The sequence below is a fragment of the Platichthys flesus genome, chromosome 23 (genome assembly GCF_949316205.1).
Source record: "Platichthys flesus chromosome 23, fPlaFle2.1, whole genome shotgun sequence".
NCBI classification, from domain to species: Eukaryota; Metazoa; Chordata; class Actinopteri; order Pleuronectiformes; family Pleuronectidae; genus Platichthys; species Platichthys flesus.
The window spans coordinates 3,067,771-3,087,552 of NC_084967.1; the positions used below are offsets into that span (position 1 = coordinate 3,067,771).

Below are 19,782 nucleotides of genomic sequence, written 5' to 3' on the forward strand. Positions count from 1 at the left end.
TTTGTTTGTAAAAAGTCAGTCAAAAACCAGACCAAAACTAAAAGGCAACAAAGGCAAACAAACAATTGAACTAAGTGCTGTGGACGACAGTCTGCACAGGAGGCGTTTCAGCCAAGTCTCAAGTGTTGAGTTCTTTTGAAGGAACAGATTCCTATTTTAAACAACCCTGCTGTCTACAGAGGCCTTCTAATGGTTCATGTTTAATTCACACTCAAAGCACATAAACAAGGTGTATTTCAAGTTCACTTTTAGTCTCTTTCACACTCATAACTACATAGAGGTTTTATGGTCCATTCTTGTTTTCTGTGCCATCAGCTTATCTGTGCACTATCTGCTCATTTAAGCCGCCTCAGGACACGTGATGTGATATCAGCGTACATTTTGGCTGACAACTGAATGAAGATCCTATTAGCAGCTAAAGAGATGCAGCTTCATATCCCTAAGATCAAGAAATTACAATGTTAATGTGCATATTGGGTATTCAATTCGATTGTGTTCTATTTTTCAAATGCTCACGTTGCTGTGTCGACACCTTCTATTGCATGTTTAACAAAGACAAAGTTTTTGATCAATCCACACGTGTACCCGACTGTGTAGACTATGTGCAGCAAACATATGTAAGTGTTCCCGCTCTCCTGTCCTTGCAGCCTGAGCATTAATTAGCCCATAAAATAGACGCTGCTGCTGTTTGCTCTGGTTAACCGTTAGCGGGCCGGCTAACCTTTGGACCTCCTTTGAAGCCAAACGGATCATTTGACCCACTAAGTTCAACCTCCCATCCACAAACACTGGGCTGCAGGGAGGAGACGCCTGGCTGCAGATGAAATGCTGTGTAGAGGACGAGGCAGTTAAAACCTGGAATGCTTTTAACACTGAAATTGTTAAAATGTAACAACTTTGCCTTATAGAGCACTTAGGTGGGTAAACACGCGACTCATCTGGCAGGTTTGTAATAACACATGGGAATTCAGCTTCTGCTGCAGTGAACCGTCAGTCTGCGAAACCAGGATGATTGAATTTTTTATGACGGCTACGTTGTGCCAATAGCATCATTATTAATTGGTTACTGATTATAACAAGAAAAAAAAATTCAAATCTGTGCAATGACTAAAAAGAAAAACAATGTGATTACTTTTTAAGGATTAATAAATTTAGAGTAACTGAATAAAAGTAACGAAGTTATGAGTAAAGTAAAGAGATTACTTTAGAGAGTGACATTCACTACTGACACAAACTAAACACATGAAATGTGTGTTGAATTCAGATGACCCCATAAGACCTACTCTAACTTCAGCTTTTTTACACATAATATCTAAATTCTAAAGGGCCACGACATTCGCTGAGCAAATGTATCCTCCCCACAGAAAGAACCTTGGACTCCAGCCAAACCTATGGGAGTTTTTGCACCACAATCATATGTATCATAAGTTGTCTCCTTCCTTCTCTCACACATACACCCACTCCTTCCATCTCTCTCGCTCGCTCACATATGCATGCGTTCTATTGCTCCCTTTCTCTTTCTTATTCTTCAAAGAGGTTCATTGGCACATCAGGTCTTCATCTACCGCCTGATTGAAACAGCACTGAGGAGGAGGCGGTAGCTGACGTACTTGATCCATTCCTACAAACGGGGGATAACAGGACAGACCTTCAGACAAAGGCATTGGTCGTGTTGGTGCTTGGTGGTACGTGCAAAAAGGTGATGGAGCTGGTTGTGAAAATGTAGAGGCTGAGAGAGAAGTTCGACATCTGCCTACTTTTACACACTGAACACCACATCAGTTCCAGCCAGAGGCCACAGTCGCAAATTTTTCGCAACCTTACTATGTGAAGTTGAGGTAGTGATTTGGCGCTATGCGGATAAAGCTGAATTGAATCTGAAAGGGGACAGGGTTTTAGATGTTGTCAGAGAGTCCAACAACAACTTCGACCATGAGAGATTTTGGCACGTGAGTGGTCACTCTGATCCTAGCGATCAGGCACCCAACTTGTTCATGCACTCAGGTCTTCCTCTGAAGTTTCTAGTAGTGATATCAAAAGGTTATGTAAAGGTTATGTGTTAATTGTGGGGATTAATGTTGACTCACACGCTGCTTAACCCCAGAGAGCACACAGGGAGAAACAATCCGAGAGGAAAGAGCAAACATTCAGCGCAGTGGAAACTACACCTAAGCACCACGACTGTGAAGAAGAACTGGGCCACCCAGTCGCTTGCCCCTGCAGCTAACCACAGTAGCATTGGCCTCATTATCTTCCTGAAATGATTTTGCTATTTTTCCTCGATGGAAGTTGCCCCTCTTCCACGTTGTCCACTGTGCAACACCCCTAACCCTCTCCATTCTCAGACTCTAACGCCTCCGACCCCCAGCCAATGCCCCACCGGAGTTATGAATTGCACCTATCAGGGTCCAACTAAATCCTGTGATTAGGGGGAATTTGCCGAAGGGAAAAATGTCTGTCGTTGCAAAGAATGTGGAAAATTCCTAGCAGACAAGCAGCCTTTTGTTGGGAGGGTTTTGGGGAGAAGGGGGGGGTGCTCTGAAAAGAAAGAAAGGCGCAGACAAATTGGATCGGCTCCATTTAGGGAGTCTCTGCTGTTTGATGTGAAATCTGTTCCCAAGTATCTCAAAGAAAAGCGGAAGAAAAGTTGAAGGGAAAAATGGCCACGTCTGTTCAGACTTTACAAATCCTCCTTTGCATCTTGGTTATTGAACTTTGCATTTACAGCGTTAAAGCACAAAAAACCCAAACATTCTTTTGTTTCGTTCAGTGTGTGTTATGAGCTCGGAAGTCTTCAGTGCCTTGGAACCATTTAATCCAAATGCATGTGGCTGGTTCTCAGTGTGCATGTGTGGCTGCTTTGGAACAGGAAGGACTCTATCAATGGCACTCAGCTCTGCCTTGTTTTAACAGAGCGTCGCAGATGTTATGAATTAACCTGTGCTGTCTGGAACAGCTCACTTCCTGCCTCATAATAGTGGTAGCAGAAATACTATAATGCCGTAAATATCCACATCTATTTCAGGAATTTTAAAGAACTGCGTTGTGAAAGGAAGAGGGGAAAATCTCAGAAGCTACACAAGCTGCCAGGACAGCCGTGAACCTTCCTGTGTAAAACAAACAGTGAATCCAGGGGTGCTTTAAGTAAGTGCTCTCCTGCTTTAACTACACTGTCATGTTTATTTTTAGAGTTTGTGAGCAAGTTTGCTCATTTCACTACAATGTACCTGCAGTCACTCATATTATAATTTGTTTTGTCAGTTGCTTTTATTGGGCTTCACACATTTTTCGACCAAAAACCAGTTCACCTCCTGTTCCACAAATAATTTTTTCACCCACATATGATTGTGTCTTACATATGAGTGTTAAACCCACAGTGATGGTGGCCTGCAGTTCCTCCTTTTTTTTCTCCACATGGTTAATTCGCATTTTGTGTTTAAATTAAAGAACATCTTGTACAAATGTACTTGTGTATTTGTTTCCGTTGAGAACACCAGGGCTACTGTATGCAAATAGTGAAGGGACCGCTCGACCGCAGCGCTTTCTAGTCGACCACTCAAAGTGTTCCACTACTTGCCTTTCACCCATTTACACACACAAACATCCATACACACTCGCACAACAGTACAACCATCAGGGGCCACTTGGTCTTCATTATCTTGCCCAAGGACACTTTGACATGTGGTCTGGGGGAGGATCAAAACCGCCAACCTTCCGATTAGTGTCGGAACCACAGCCGCTCATACAAAGCCCCATGTGTGCATGGAAATCGTCTGCCTAGGAATTAAAACTAGAGATTCTAGAGGAGTTTCTTCACACTGTATCACTATAAAGAAAACTGCTAAAGTGTTTTTTACTAATTGGTGTTGCTGAATATGACAAGTGAATCTCCCACTTTTTACATCCCCACCAGCTCCCTGCCATGTAATTATAGACGAGGACTGAGAGAGAAATTATTACACAGGCTGCAGTAGAAAAAAAGGGGGTGGGGGCTGGGGGAGGGAAGCATAGGTGACCTGTAGACATCCGCTAACTTCCCCGAGAACTCCTGATATTTGTCGTTGTTGAGGCCGTGTCTGAACAGAGGCCTCTGGTGGCAGGAATTCATCCCTCCTGCCTGGCAGCAGTCTCGGCTGGAGGAAGGTGGGGGGTTGAGAATGTAGGGAATGAGGCAAAGATGCTGCCCACCCCGCAAGCCCCTAACTTTGTGGTCTCTCTTACAACTAGCCTTAATGGAGGAGAACAGAGCAGCAGCAGCAGCAGCATTAGCAGCCTAAAAGTAAAAACAGTCCAGTAGAACACAGACACAAAAACCAAATCATTTCAATGTACTGAACCACGGTCTTAATACTAAAAACTCATCATCTACCTCACTCAGGATCATATGAATGTCTGTTTGATGTAAAACATGGCACAAATATGAAGTAAAGACTGTCAGATCAACTTGAATGCCAACATGCCACTAAGAGACATTAGTCTGTCCACTATGTGAACAACACACTTATACATTTAAAATATCATAATATTTCACTTGTTCTACTTCTATAAACCAACAACAAGGTAACAAAGTGACTCACAACACCCATAACACAACAAACTCAATAAATGGCAGTGGGTAGAGTGCATACCTCCACCAGGATTTCAATTTAAATTAACTAGATCTGCAGCAAATTGCACACACTCGTAAATGTCAGTACCATTAACATGCCAAATTATTTTTAATCATGGTCCACAAATTATTATTAGAGAAATCTAAATCTTGAGAAAGATGTTCCTGGACCCATCTCCTGATCTGGATCTACACCAACAATTTTTGGTTTCTTGTGTGACACATATCGCACCCTTCACCAAATGTTGTGGTAATCCATCAAGATGTTTTTGTGTAATGCGTCTAATAATCAGACAAGCAGACAGACCAAAGGCAACATGAAGCACTAAAATGTGAGACAAGCCCCACCGACTGAGACAAGATAAGGAGCGTGTTCAGAAAAGGTCTATGCCTGTCTAGTGGACATCCTGAATACTTTTCAAGCGGTATGCCAAGCAATCATGTAGATGGAAGGAGGTAAGAGGTCCTGTTACAACATCTGAAAAGAAATTAACCCAGTTGAGAAGAGGTTTGAATATGTATCATGATGTGGATATTAAATTATCAGTATTAGAATACAAGCTTTTTCTCACAGGTCTATATCCTAGTGGGACAACTTGCACGTAACAAGGTGTCGGGACAAATCATTGATCTCTGGTGTCAGTGGATGACCAATGAAGATCAAGATGGATCAGGTTTTAAAAGTTGTTACATGAACAAGATTCATTTTTTTTCAAACGTATTTAGAGGTTGAGCTTTCATACTCATAAGGACTGTGCAAACAAATACAGTTTCCGCCTTGTCTCGGTGGCGCACCACAGCCCTGATTCATCCCCTGACTCACCTAGAAACCCTTGAGCTTGAAGTTCCATTTTTTCCCTTGTGACGCATGCCAGGCCTATGAAAAGCTTTTTAATGTGTGACGATGATCCCAATATCACAATTACGCCCGCCTTACACACACACATATTTATCCTGCCACCCGTTTCTGAAAAGACTTTCCAGGACCCCTCACTGCTCTTTTAAAGCTGCGGGACAAAGTCAGAATTAAGGTGCCTTCTCCCCAGAGCTCTGATTCCAATGCTTGGCACCTGTCTTCACTCTGACACGAAGATGGGAGCAAACCTCTCCCCTTCACACTACATCGACTCCCCCAACACATGCTCACGCCGCTGCACTTGCGCTTCCATGCCCATTCACTTAGTCATTTCCGCACGTCTAATGCAGAGGGCATTAGTCTCACAGTGGACTCCATTTAACACCAGGGTTTGCGCTGACACAGAAAGGGGAGATGGGTATAGCGTGTCCTGGATGTGAGTTTCTCTCGGATGTGACTGCGGAGAATCCAACACAAAGAGGCAGCTGTGTGGAGGGCAGGGCGGACGGCCCGAGGGCGGCGAAACAGTTTGGCTTCCAAACCCTGGCGGAGAGGAAGTGTCCAGTGGAAAGGGCAAGGCACAAATAGAGGAGGGTGATGCAGAGAAGAATATATTCTCCTCTTTCCTGTCTCCCCCATTCTACGCTGGAATTCCTGTTTTGAATTTGTTGGCACATATATCATCCTTGTTTCCTATGAGCTTTCCTAGATGTGCCATATTCAGTCAGTTACAATGGACAATAACATCACAATGTGGCTTTAATATTAACTAATTGCATTTAAAATGCTTGGTTACATTTTAATTATTGTGTTGTGTGTGTTTATTTATGATATATTGTAAGTTGCACTTGGGTGTCTAGAAAGGCACTATGACACAAAGTATGTTAATTATTATAAAGACTATTATTACTTAACAAATCTTGATTGAATTATGAAATTATCGACACATAAAGTTAAATAATTTGTGGCAATTTAATGTTTCTAGTAGGTACTATTCAGAGCAAAGCATGTGGTGGAGGTGAGGTGAATTGGAGAGCACCTTCACCTGCACCACAGAGGATCCATCAGCACAGGTGAGAGCTGTCAGCTGATGGATCCTCAGGTTTAAAAGGCAGCCTCAGGAGAACACTAAGGACTCAGAGTCACACGCACAGGAGAGACACTTTAGTGCTGAGCTGCAATGCTGATACGAGTGAAAATGCAGTGAAAATGTTAAATCCTGAGTGGTTTGACTCTGGCTGCTGTAGTGAGAGCCCTGTGGCCTGGTCAACTGCCACAGATGTATAATGAAAAGTAAATCATTAGACAGTTGAGTCTGTGTTAACTTACAGAATACAATAATATTAGCAAATGCCGTATCAAGACATGCATTTCTAAAAGACATTATGGAATATACTGCCGTGTGTGTGTGTGTGTGTGTGTGTGTGTGTGTGTGTGTGTGTGTGTGTGTGTGTCCGTCTGCTTATTTGAACAGGAAATTGTCCCTTTTGGGTGGCGAAGCTCTCAATAACCCTATTAGTGAAATGAGGAATGTCCCTGATAAGTCCCTGATCCACGGAGAGCGTAGCCAGAGCATTAAGGCGATCATGTGTCATGGTGTTCCTCGGTAAAGTCTTGATCCTCTCTTCTCAAGTAGAGAAACACCTCCCCACGATTCTGCCTTTGTCCCTAGTGTGGCGATGGGAATCTTGAGAAGACTGTCCGTCCCAGTAGTTGTGGCCTGAAGGTTGTTCTTCATGAAAAAGCACCACAGAGACAGCTAACTGCTGCACACCTTGAAATTTTGATCATGGCCTTGTTCAAAACAGCGTTAAGCCTTCGTTGAGGTTTTCAAGTTCTGCATCAGGGAACTTTACACTGTGCTATGGGACATCCATGAGTGGCATGATCTTGTTAAACAATGCCTGGAAAACAGGGAGCTCAAATGTGGAGATTCCGCCTTGTACCAAAGTTCCTGTTATTGTAATGTGCCATCGCTGGATCAAGCACAGGGATTCGCCTAAATAACTGGGAGGAATATATCTCAGAAAACTCGGCCAAGGTGTGATATTCTTATGATATTTCCTGCGAGACGGGCTTCAACTAATGCAAATGTTTGAGCCATGAGGGGAAAGTCCTTAGCTTCTCCTAAAGCCCTGAAATGGTAGTGTTGGCATTTGCTTTCTGAACTGGGATGAACTTGGGAAAAATAAATTCTTGGACATTGACATAGATGTCAATAGCAATTCCCATGAAAGACAAAAAACTATATTTCATTTCATATATCACATTTTACTGTTCTATTTACTCCCAGCCACTATTTTAAAACACCTACTTGGGATCCTTACTGAACTTTGTACTTTAATCCTTTGGACTTTCTCCAGTCTGGGAGGTGATGTCCAATTCTCTGCATAGTAAGAACTTTGCTTTTTAGAAGAATGTTAAATATATATATTAAGCAAGAGGGGGAAATATTAGGTCATATTTGACAGTTTATGTACATGGCACAGTATTATAATAGATAAAAAAACTTGGCCTAGTGATGAGGATGGACTAGATCCTGACCGATAAATCGACCCGGTCAACATGTGCTTATCACATAGTGCATGTATCCCAATACCAGTACATCTATGTCCTCGTAGCTGGCACGGTCAGCTACAACAAAGGTGGCACTAGGAATTTGTGAGAAACGGACCTTTCAACATTTGCTTTTAGGTTTGTCAGATCAAGAGAAAGATTGCTTTGACTGCTGGAGTTGGAAGGGAAAAGTTGAGAGCTGGATTCATTGAAATGGAGGAAACACTTATCCCGTGGTTGCACAAATGTGGAAGTGTCCCCCTGTGCAGGACAAGGCCGCTATTTCCAGCAGTGAGATCTTTGCTGGGCCTGATTTTGTTCCAGGTTTAGCATTCACGGTCAATCCTAATTGAGTTTATACTGTGCACAGACCTCTATAACATACACCCTTTGTTATTCCATCACTGACGGGGCACAGATATTGGGGCAGTGACACTTTGACCAACAGAAAAATGAATGGAGATTTTTACTCTGTTCATCGCAAGACAAGCACAAGAAAACTCAACAGGGCACCTTTTAATTGGAGCAGGCTCAGTGCAGTTAAGGGTCAAAGAGCAAATTGACCTCAATTATTACAAAACACAAGTGTTGTTTTCCCCTGCTACTAATTCATCAAGACTTGACACTATAAAAGCCTCTTTTGTCGTGGAAACAACAGGTTTTCATTGTTGCCTACATGGCAAAGAGGGACAAGCTTGCCTGTTAAGGAACCAACACATAAAATCCAATGGACGGCAGCCATTTGGCAGCAGAGAAGCGGAACTGTTGTGCACAACCGATGAATGCCATCTATTGGAGGGCAGAGTTACCCCTTCAAGCTTTTACTAGCAGAGGAAGCTGCTCAGCTGGTCGGCATCGCAGCACCTGCACATATAGAGGACAGGACCTGCAGCCAAACAGTGGAGGCGCCAGAGGCCATACCAATGAGGCACTGACCCTGGATCAGCCAGGTCTGAGCAGTCCCTGCCAGTGTAGTTGTGGGGTTGACACAGTGCATGACTTTTAATAAGGTCTATTGTATCTAATTCCAGCATTAAATGTAACCATAAATTGAAGAATGTTTGCCTGCCCTTAAAATTTCTCGAATCCATTTGACTGGGCACACAACAAGGTGAGGTCAAAAAGCAGGTGTCAAGGTTGGTTAAAGTTGTACTTACAATTTAAAAATGTAACCCTAATGTAAATGTTTTAATTTCTTTGTTAACTTCAATTTTTAATCTGGTTCCCAACATCCTATTGGTTAGGGTTAGTTCAAACAGAAGGTATAACGCCTCTATGGAGACAGTAAGTCGATGGGAAATTAGTCATGAGCTGAGGGTTAAAGGTCAGTTTGTCAGTCTCAACTAAAATAATTGATCTTTGACATTTACATTGAATTTCAGACTCATATTACAGTAACATTGCTGCTCAGTCCCTCAATGAATAGTTGTGTTTAAACTACACATTAGCAAAAGCAGCAAAAGAGACTAATTCTCCTGATGAGGGATCAATGCGCTAGTTAAACATTTCCTTCAGATATAGCAGAGAGCAGCTGTAAAGCAGCACCTGTGATGGTCATAGGGGTGTACGCCAATGCATTCAATCATTAGCAGTATGGCCTGTGTGTAGTTCTTCCAGAGGGGCTGACATAAAGCAATGGTGGCTAAGTGTGTAGGTGAGTGGAACCTGGGACGTGCAGGCAGCACTAAAAAGGAAACGCTGCAGTAAAACTAAACTTGTTTTCTCAGTTTGAGTCTGAGGGTTCAGCAGCGGCCTGCAGCTGATTTGACCCACTGACTTGGTGTTGTTCTATATTGAGCATTTTATTAGGAACACTTGAATCTAGTGCTTTTACTCAGAAAAGCGTTTGACATACAACTTGTTAAACCATATGGCTACAACAGCAGAAAACCAGGTTCCATCCGTCAGCCAAAAGCATGAAAGTTGAAGTTCCTCCATCCTGGCAACTGTAGGTCTTCTGTTGAAGAAGGCCGTGGAGGCGGAGGATTCACTTGCCCTGCATGTGAACTCAGCAGCTAATTTACTTGCTTTAGATTTTAAAGCCACCGCACGGAGCTAACAAGCCTCAGCATGAGCTCGTACCAGTAAACCAGCAGAGTGTTAACAATGGTGGAGATAGTTAATATGCACAGTTGATTCTTGGAATACACCACTCCTTCCAGGAAACTAGATATACACTTTATGACCCTCCACCTCTGTTCTTGCAGGCTTTCGCATTTTTGTTCCCACCCCCTGTGACACATAAAAACCCAGAAATGATATACGCAGGAGAGAGCTTGTGTTCCCTGCGTCCCTCCTCGCCCTTCCTGGTGGCACTTTGAAATGCCAGCTGCTTTCCCCCCGCGTTATCAATCAGCTCTGTTACGTTTGGAGCAGATAAACACTGAGGCCTTCAAGCTGTCAGAGGAATTGTTTAAGTATTCCTGCGCTCAGCGTGGAGAGTAAACATTTTCTTTGACTGATAACGCAAACATTTTGAACGCACACGCACACACACACACCAGCAGCATAATCGGGCCAAGAAATGTTAGGACAGTGAAAAAGAAAAAAAAAAGATAGGGAAAGAGTGTGTCTTCATAAAATCACTTGTTTCTTTTCTCTTCACATGCACATTCACCTCTCGCCACAAACTGATTTGGATCAACTGACGCAGAAACCCTTGTTTTTGTGTGTAACATGTGCTCCACTGTCCGGCAAGCCAGACGCAGACACGCGCTCGGACCTGAAGAGACACTCAGACTCACCCATTTCCTGGGTCGTCCTCTGGGTCTTTTCACCCCGGTTCCCTCGGCTTTCTGTGAAGACATAGATCATAGATACATGAGTCCATGAGATACACGACATTTAATATGAAACACCTCGGCAAGATAAATGAAAAATAACACATGTACTCATTTCACATATGCGTGGGGCATATGAGTAGTATGCAAGTGAATGTGTGTTTATGAACAAGGTATTGTTTTAGGTACATTAGAACATGAATGGAACAAAAAGTATTTCACGATACAGCTTTTTTAACATTTAAATTTTCTGAGGCTTACTATCTATTTCTGGTGAAATGATGGGATGAAAAAAATACCCAGGCCACTTTATAAATATCCCGGGGGCCGCACTTTTTCTGAAGGTTTCATTTTCTGTGGTTCGGGTTAATCTTGACATATAGTAGCTTGGGTCTTTTCTTCATGGCTTTGGCTGTTGTTTCCATCACTTTGAAAAACAGTGTGCTCGCCAAATTAATGACTGAGGTGTGGGGACCTTTGACTTCTGCTGCAAATACGTCTGCCAAACCTGGGACTCTGTTTCAAGTGTGATTGTCGCACTCCTGTGTCGTCTTTGTCTGACTCCTCTTTTAATTATATCACTGGGTTCTCATGGTTCGGCACAGTGTTGAACTGATAGATTGTCCAAAACCTCAAAAACATGATCCAGCAAGATTTTGACCGACCGACCTATATCCTTTGGGTATGAGAATAAAACATTTAAGTAAATAATATGATTTACTTCACCAAGTGTTCTATAATGACCATATATCTGTCCATTACAGTGACCTGTAGCTACTGAGCATTTTAAACAAAGGGTTAAGGTTCTGTATTTGTATAGAGCTTTTCTAGTCTTGATGAACTCAAAGCGCTTCACAATACAGAAGACTGGGATCAAACCACCGACCCTCTGGTTAATGGACAACCCGCTCTATCTCAAGAATCAACACAATTTTAATGCGTGTTTCACCTTTTTATATTCACCCCATCAGCAGGTGCCTACATGTTTGGTAAGCCTGATTCTGTTCACCTTATTCCTCTCAGCCATAGAGCATTAACAGCATTTCATTTGGATTCATCTACAGCTGAATTAGTTCCGTACCACGTGTGCCAGTTCTTTCTGCTGGACTTATGTTTGCTTAAATGTACAGCACCCACTGTTCCAGGAAAATCACTGAGCCTTTTGTCAAAACTTGTTAAAATGTAAATAAAAGTATTTTCCTTAGAAAACCCACCGATTTTGACAAAGTGGCACAATGGTTGTATGGAAATGCAGCACAAACAAAACCATTACAACAATGGCAACCACTCCTCTCTATTTGATTTATTTAATGAAGACTTTGTGGGAATACGTTTGGTCTCGGGCTGAAGGTGCATTTGTATTTTCCTGTGCTTGCTATTTGATTTTATGTCCCGTTATACAATTGTGTCAATACTATGGACTTCTGTTACAAATGTAATCAGACGTTATCCTGTATTTTTAAATGTTAACAAAGCCCATGCAATGATAAAGATAATAATGTGTTGGCGAAAATCTAAATACTGTGTGGGACAAAATGCATTACATATTGAATATTAAAACATAATAGAATAGAAATCTGGGTGTTTTTTATAGAAAGGCTTTAGTAATTCGGAGGCTGACAAGAGTTACCCTAGGAGTAAACATGCCAGACTAGGCACTGCAGACTTTTTAAGTTAAAATATTTTAAAAGGCACTTTTCTTAGAGAATATAGTTTATTAGTTAAAGGACTGTGGACCTACGTGGTAAGTCAACCCCAGAGAATGTAATAAACGTCCAAACCAATGAAGCTTTCAGATGAGATCTGCTTGACAAATTCTGTCCCATCAGCTTTGACATTGAGGTGCTAGCGTTGAGGAGACACTGGATGATATAATGTGACCAAAGTACTTATGTATGGACTCACTCTGAACTGCATGTATGGAAATGATAGTGTGCACGTTCCTTTACGATCAAAAATGATATCCTCCAATGGGAACGTCCCTGTTTGTTTGGCCTGAAGCGACTGAATTACCTTTCTGACTGAGATAACGGACCAATTTAAGGGAATCGAGAGAGGCTGGACCTGAATCTGTCCTCCACAGCCAGAAGTGAAGCCATGCAGTCATCCACCATTAACACGACCAGACGAGCGTCAATAATTCATGGGATTTCTCCAGGTTCCCCGGTTCTTGGCTGGGAGTCCGGTGAAATCGTAGTCAAATTGATGAGCTGCAATGAATTTTGCAGACGATGACGAGCCGGAGGCCTGTATCAGTGATATGTCGGTGTTTGGGAACGAGTGTAGCTTTGTTGCAGTAAACAACACCAGCTCCTTTGTCAGACTGAAACTGAAGCACAAAGCCTGGTCACATGGCCGCAGGTGGAGTCTCTCAATACCTCAACAGCACTGTCTGATATGGGTTTATTCACAGAGCCATCTCCCAGCATCTCTGACATTCTTTCCTCCCATGGCCATGTAAGCAGCCCATAGTAAAATTTTATTGCTAAACAACCTTACAATGTGTATAAAGCAACAATTTGTTTAGTTATAGTCAATGTTATTTCTTTTATTTACACCATAACCACATATTTATCAATGTGAACCATGACAACAGAGGTCCTCTTACCTGAAGGAAGTACTTATATTAGCCACATGCCACAAGCTGTCTCCAAACCTAACCATATAGCGTGTGTGCCCCCTAACCAAAACTGATCGACCCTGTCCACGTGTTTACTAGTGTTACTTTCACGACAAAGGTCCAGTGCACCTGGCACTGGTCAATCCTCTTGGTTTTATTTGAAGCTATAAGGGCACGCAATCTTTAAGGTTGTTAAAATTGAAGGACTCGTGAAATGCATTGGTGTCGACCTGAGGCTTCCACTATGAAGCAGGATTTATGGATATCAAGGGGATTTCAGCTTTAATCCTGGGTTTTACGAAGGTAAGTCCCTTCTTACTCGGATAGGCTGCCATAATTCATGGTTAACTGGTGACCATACAAACCGCTGGACCACCAGAGTCATCGATCAGCAAATCCTTCCTAGCACAAAAGACTGTAGAGTGAGTAAAATCACCTTGTTGTTCCAGACAATGTGTCCACTCTGGTTTAAACAGAGCTTCTAATAACCAGGGGGACAATTTATCACAGTAAAATAATATTTCACAATTTATATATTATTTAAATTGTCCAAAGCTTCTTTTGAACAATAATTTACCAGCAAGGACCAGCATTCCTCTTCATAATCTCTGAAGTACTGTCTTCATGGTGTTGACAGTGTTGCTGGTAACAATTCTGCCTCTTTCACATAAAGTAGGAAAACTGAACCAGTTTAAAACCAGCTTCAGAGTAAATGGTTATCCTCTGCGGCCAATGTTTGGTTCAGTGCGGCCAGATATTTAAAAGATGGATATATTGTACTCGCTCTATAGTACAGCCCCCACCTTGTATAAGTCAACGAAGCACCTTGGTTGTTATTGTGTATGTCCCATATTTTTTCTTGCTGATACGTTAAATTAACTTTTAATCTGAAATACCTGCTACTTTTGTCATCAAATAACAGAAACCATCAAGTTATGTCAAGCCAGGACAGGTGATGAATAGGTGCCTCCAATTTTAGAGAAGCTAAAGATCCTAGGACACAACAAAAAGATGTTTAGTCACGATGGTCCATTAGCAGCGCTTCATCACAACACATGACCTTGTTGGCTCGCCAATCAGTGCACTGTAATCCCAGTTCTCCTTTTGGGATCCTGCATTTTTAATGTGGAGGTTTAATGGTCTGAAAGACGACACCCTGATCAATTAAACATCATTGTGTTTAATACGTCTGAGCAGGGAGACACCGCTTGTCTGCAAGAGCCCAGGATTCTTAGGGATCAGAGGGAACCTGCCATGACTCCCTTCTATTTTCACATTAAACCTGACCGGCTGAAACGAAATATTTCTCTTTTTTTATCAAACTACTCTTAGGTCATATTCTTTAAAAGCCAATTCAACTAATTTCTTAATTAGGGACCAAACTACAGCAACTGAATGCTTGATTATTTTAAAGCCAAGAAGGTCATTTGGAACTGCTTTCGTAAATATGTCTCATGTGACCATTTTCTCGTCAGTTGTCCCTCTCAGCAGGATCACCTTTAAAAGCCACTCTGTAAGTGACTATTACAAGAAGACTGCTGTGACCGTTTTCTGATGTGCTGCCACTGTGGTTCGGGTTTGGTCAAGTTTAGGATGAAAAATAACTTGTCCAGGGTAAGAGAGGGTTTATAGTTTAGAAAAAAAGCTTTGCTAAGGTTAGAAAAACAATCTTACATCAAGGTTAGGAGTCAAAATCTGTGAGGGAAATAAGTTTCTAAATTTGAAAATACTTTGAGCTATGTTTATGAATGGCGTCCAAACTTCTCCAGAGAATAAGTGTGTTTCAAAAATAAATGACCAACCTTTTTAGGTTTAGGGTTACAATAACTTAGCCTCCCAGCCAGTATGGTTAAAAGAATTTCAAATCCCTTTGCTTAATTTGTAATGTTCGTTAATTTGGGTTATTTCAAAAGCTGTCAATCAAACCCTGAACCCCGGCCACCTGAAATTATTTAGGCTTTTGTATGTTTTATTTCTTCAATATTGAAACCTTATTTTATTTCATTGGACAAAATTGGACTTGGCTGGTTAATAACAGGTTTTCACATGTATAATTAAGTGCAACAGCATGAACGACTGCAAAGTCCGCCTGTCGGACAGTGTAAGCCTATATTTCCATTTGTACGATTCATCAGGTAGGGACTGCTTTGCTTTTTGTTCTGCCTCCTGAGTGTGGCCATTCAGAACCGGTCAGAGCCCACTTTGTAGGACTCTGTTTGCTTTATGCCGAGTGAAGTTCATCAAGCCATCCACCTCCGCACTAATGGAAGTAATGACACAACTGTCTTGCCTTGTTGGGGGGGGTATTTCTAAACAACCAACCAATCCTGCGACTGTCTGCTGAGGACAACCGCAGAGTTTAGGGAGAACTTCGGGTAAGACTGTTCTTTAAATGACACCTTGTTTGTTTTTACTGATAGTAAAAAGGTCAGTAATATCCCATCGAGGTGCGCAGGAAGATCCTTTCTTCTTACCAGCTGCTGCGATATCTGTCAGAGATTGCCGAAGTGACTGATATGGGAAGGGGAAATGAACCTTTACAGAGTATGTGTTAAAGGTGTGGGCTGACCCTGGACCCCTTTCATCCGAGCGGACCGATATCGTCAGTGTTTATTATAACAGTGTCAGATGAGATTCGACTGGATTATGGCGAGAGCAGAGTGGTTCACTTTTCAAAGGAGTGCTGAGAATGTTTACAGTGGTGCGCCGCGGCAAGGGAGCACTAAGGCTGCTGTCAACGTGAGCCTATCACGGCTTTATCTGTCTTGTGAATGAAGACACTGGGTGGTGGGGGGGTACTGGTAACAGAAAGCCGACTGCATGGCGGGCTATCGCTGTAAAACGTCAAAGCTTTCTCTGGATCAGTTTTCCTTAACCTTTTTTCATCCATCAACTTTATCTCTAATGCACGCTGTCTCCCTCTTGCTGTGAAGATGTGTACACAAGTGTGTGAATGTGCAGCTGAGTTATGGCTGCATGTGTGTATCACCACAGACGCACACAAATACGTCTGCCTGTCCCTGTTTTCATGGGTTTTGCATTTTCACAGCCACAGTGAGTGAGTTATGATCCTCTGTTGGCTGCACACACACAAAACTGTGTGGGTCAATTAGAGACATTCTCTAGGCCATTTCTTTTATACTTGTAATGAACGTGAACAGATTATTGATATCAACATTAACATAGGTCAGGTCTCAGGTAATGTTTGTGCTTTTTCCATATTGGTGCCAACAATATACACGACTGTCAGCACTGCTATAAACCAGAACTTTTTAGATACCTTTAAGGATATAGACTTATTTCTAACGAGCCAAATTCTAAGTGAAATTTTAACACAAGCAGCGCTATAAAAACCTGAAAATGAAACGGTCTAACAAATTCCGAAACTGTCGGATCAAAGAATAAGTAAACATGTCTACAGATATCCAGACATTCCATGCCAGTCGGAGCTGGAGCCGATAAATACCCGTGACTACAGCACAGTCATTTGACCTGGGAATGAATGCTGATTGTAGTGTTTCCCAACCAAGACATAAGCCAGATGTGTGTGGGTGGTTGTTAGTGTGTGTGTGTGGGGGGGGGGGGTCGTCCAGTGTGAAAGATGCTTTAGTGATTGTTTTGTGCATCACGGCTCTTATCTATGTTGCTTTTCCAGGAATGACACTGCGACAGGAGTAGAGGTAAAGTTTGCAGCTCATGTGAAACGCTAAACGAAAGTCATAGCATGAATAGTTAAAGGTTCAGTGTGTGGGATTTAGTGGCATCTGGTGGTGAGGTTGCAGACTGCAATCAACCAACACCGTCATCGCATAAGTGTTTACTAGTGGGCTGGCTGGTGAAACTCAGACCTTTGCTTTTACCAGAGATTAAAAATAGCCCAAGTGTGTATGGTCAACTTCAGGTAACACAAAAATGTAAAGAAAAAAAAAAAAAGGTCCTTCTAGAGCCAGTGGTTCTTTGTCTGTTCTGGGCTAGAAACATGGCGGACCCTGCTGAGAAGGACCCACTCAATATGTTGATATGAGGGGCTCATTCTTTAATAACAAAACACAGCAATTCTTAATTTAAAATATGAATATGAATAATATATACATTCATCCAATAGATCCCCATAAATATTATACACTGGCCCTTTAATGACTGTCATTCAAAAAACAGATGCAGGAATAAATGTGAATGAACTGTAGATATGAAGAGACTCTTCTGAAAAATAAGACCAAAGAGCAGGGAATCTACTCAAACGATCAAAGTTTTAAAAGTTGCTTTAACAGTTAATAGTCCCCACACGTGTCCACTCTAAACGCCATGTGTTGGCTGTAGGGGACGTAATGAATGTCCTCCAAAGTGACATGAGTGGTGGTGTCTGTGTGTGTCTTTCCCGTTTCCGAAGGCTCCTCACCTTCTGCGCTGCCTTGGAGGGGCCCTTGTTCTTACTTCCTTTTGGACGGCCCCTTGGTCTCTTGGGGACAGGCTCTCCACTTGGCTCCTGAAAGGGAGGGAGGACATGACATGGGTGTCAAGGAGGGGAAACAAAGCCTTGAACTTCCCCCCTTTGGGCCACCGCATGTTGTGGGGACGCACTGTAAATCTGTTTACACAGCCACAACATGGGGAACATCAATCCTCACGCCTTTTTAAGGGAAGACTTGGTTTGAGGGTTAGGAAATGGTCTGGGTGAAGGTTGGGGGTTCCAGCCAGGGAGGTGGCCGTGATAGAGGGAATGTTTAAGAGTTTAATTACATTCATAGGTTTCTATATTTCTATTCTATCTATTAGTATAACATGTCACACGTCTTTTTGACTCTCCATTGAGGGACTTATAAAGGACTTCTTGTGAATGCAGGGGATTTATTATTGAACCCGCTTCTGCCCTTCTGCATTTCCGACTTTCAACTTTTTGATGCAAATATTTCTATCGCATGGTGGTGCAACTTCACACTGTTTCAACATGTTGTACATCAGCAATCTAAGGAGGAGACACCCTCACTAACACTGCAGCCCTGACGTGCTGGTTCTGCTGTGAACCTCTGGTGATCCTTCACTTCAACCCTGTATATATTTTTAAAAAAGCCCTTAGTTGTCTCTGAATCCGAGTTCCACTCATCCCCATACTTTCCTTCTTACTCATGTTGTCATTTAAAACCAGTGGCACGGAGCCAGGCCTGCAGACAGGCGCATTCCTCCTTATTTGTAGGAAATACTGGAGCTCCCCGGGTCCTGTGCAGACAAGAGACCTGCATGGAGGAGTCGTGGGTGGTTGGGGGGGGGGGAGAGCTGCATCGCTGCTACAGTGTCAAAACACAGCGATCGATATCAAAATCAGGTCAATCAATATCAACTATATATTGTCGAACTGATCCAAAATCAGAGCCACACTTCTGCAGGACTTGTGTTAACTCTGCAGCCTGAGTGGGACGCGGCTCCGCACGCTGACCACCGTGCAGCTCTCTGCTCTCTAACTCTCCCCGGGTGGATTAAAGTCTTTCTAATTCACCACACACCCTCCACACTTACTTTCGGGGGCTTCCTCGGTCTCCCCGGCCTCCTCTTCTGGGGCTCCGCGGCCCCAGCGGGCTCCTGGGAGCCGGAGCTCTCCCCGGCCTCGTCCCCGCGACCGCTCATGGTTCCTTACCGTCCTCCAGGTGAACGGAACACACTTCTTGTAAAAATGTTAAGCACCAGTAAAAAAAATTAAAAAGAAACGAGGGGCCAGTAATTTCAGCGGGACTTTTACGCGTGTGTAGTCCACTTGGAGGAGTCCCGCGGGCTTGGCGACCTGTGGCGCTGGAGGAGGAGTGAGCCCGCAGGCAGCAGCTGGAGGGTTTGGCTCGGCGAGCAGGAGACAGGAGGACACCGCCGGGACATCGGACTCTGGAGACGCCGAGCAGCAGCGGCCGGAACTCGGCTACAGCGCAGCAGCAGCACCGCGGCACCGGGCAGGACCATGCGGCGGCAGCGGCGGCGGCGGCGGCGGAGGAGGAGGCGGCGGAGGAGAAGGAGGAGGAGGCGGCGGCGAAGCGTGACAGCTCAGGGGGCTGCAGACCGTGTGAGGAGCGCGGGCACAACAACCACATCCACACTCCCCGAGAACCGGACTCCACTCAGGGAGGAGGAGGAGGAGGAGGGGGGGGCGGGGGGGTCTGAAAAAAAAGAAAAGAAGGAGAAGAAGAAAAAGAAGAGGAGGAGGAAGAAAAAAAAAAGAGAGGAATCACCTCTCCTCCCGTGGGTGTATAATGCGGGGGGGGGGGGCTGCGGGCCAGAAACAACAGAGAGGAGCTGGAGCTGCAGGTCAGACGGGGCAGCACGGATTTATGAATTAAACTCCCATTTCCAATGGGTTTCACAGGGGGGGTGGAGGTGG

General features: G+C 43.4%; 1 protein-coding gene across 1 annotated transcript in view; it reads right to left on the bottom strand.

Annotated features, from left to right (window-relative positions):
• Positions 1 to 19,477, bottom strand: part of hmga2 (high mobility group AT-hook 2) — a 33,374-nt gene extending 13,897 nt beyond the window's left edge. The window contains exons 1-3 of the mRNA XM_062383179.1: positions 18,936 to 19,477; positions 17,821 to 17,907; positions 10,766 to 10,816 (exon numbers count right to left, since the gene is read on the bottom strand). Coding sequence (XP_062239163.1) covers positions 10,766 to 10,816; positions 17,821 to 17,907; positions 18,936 to 19,043 — 246 coding nt within the window. The 5' untranslated portion in view covers positions 19,044 to 19,477. The remainder of the gene's footprint in view (positions 1 to 10,765; positions 10,817 to 17,820; positions 17,908 to 18,935) is intronic.
• Between the last annotated feature and the right edge of the window lie 305 nt (positions 19,478 to 19,782).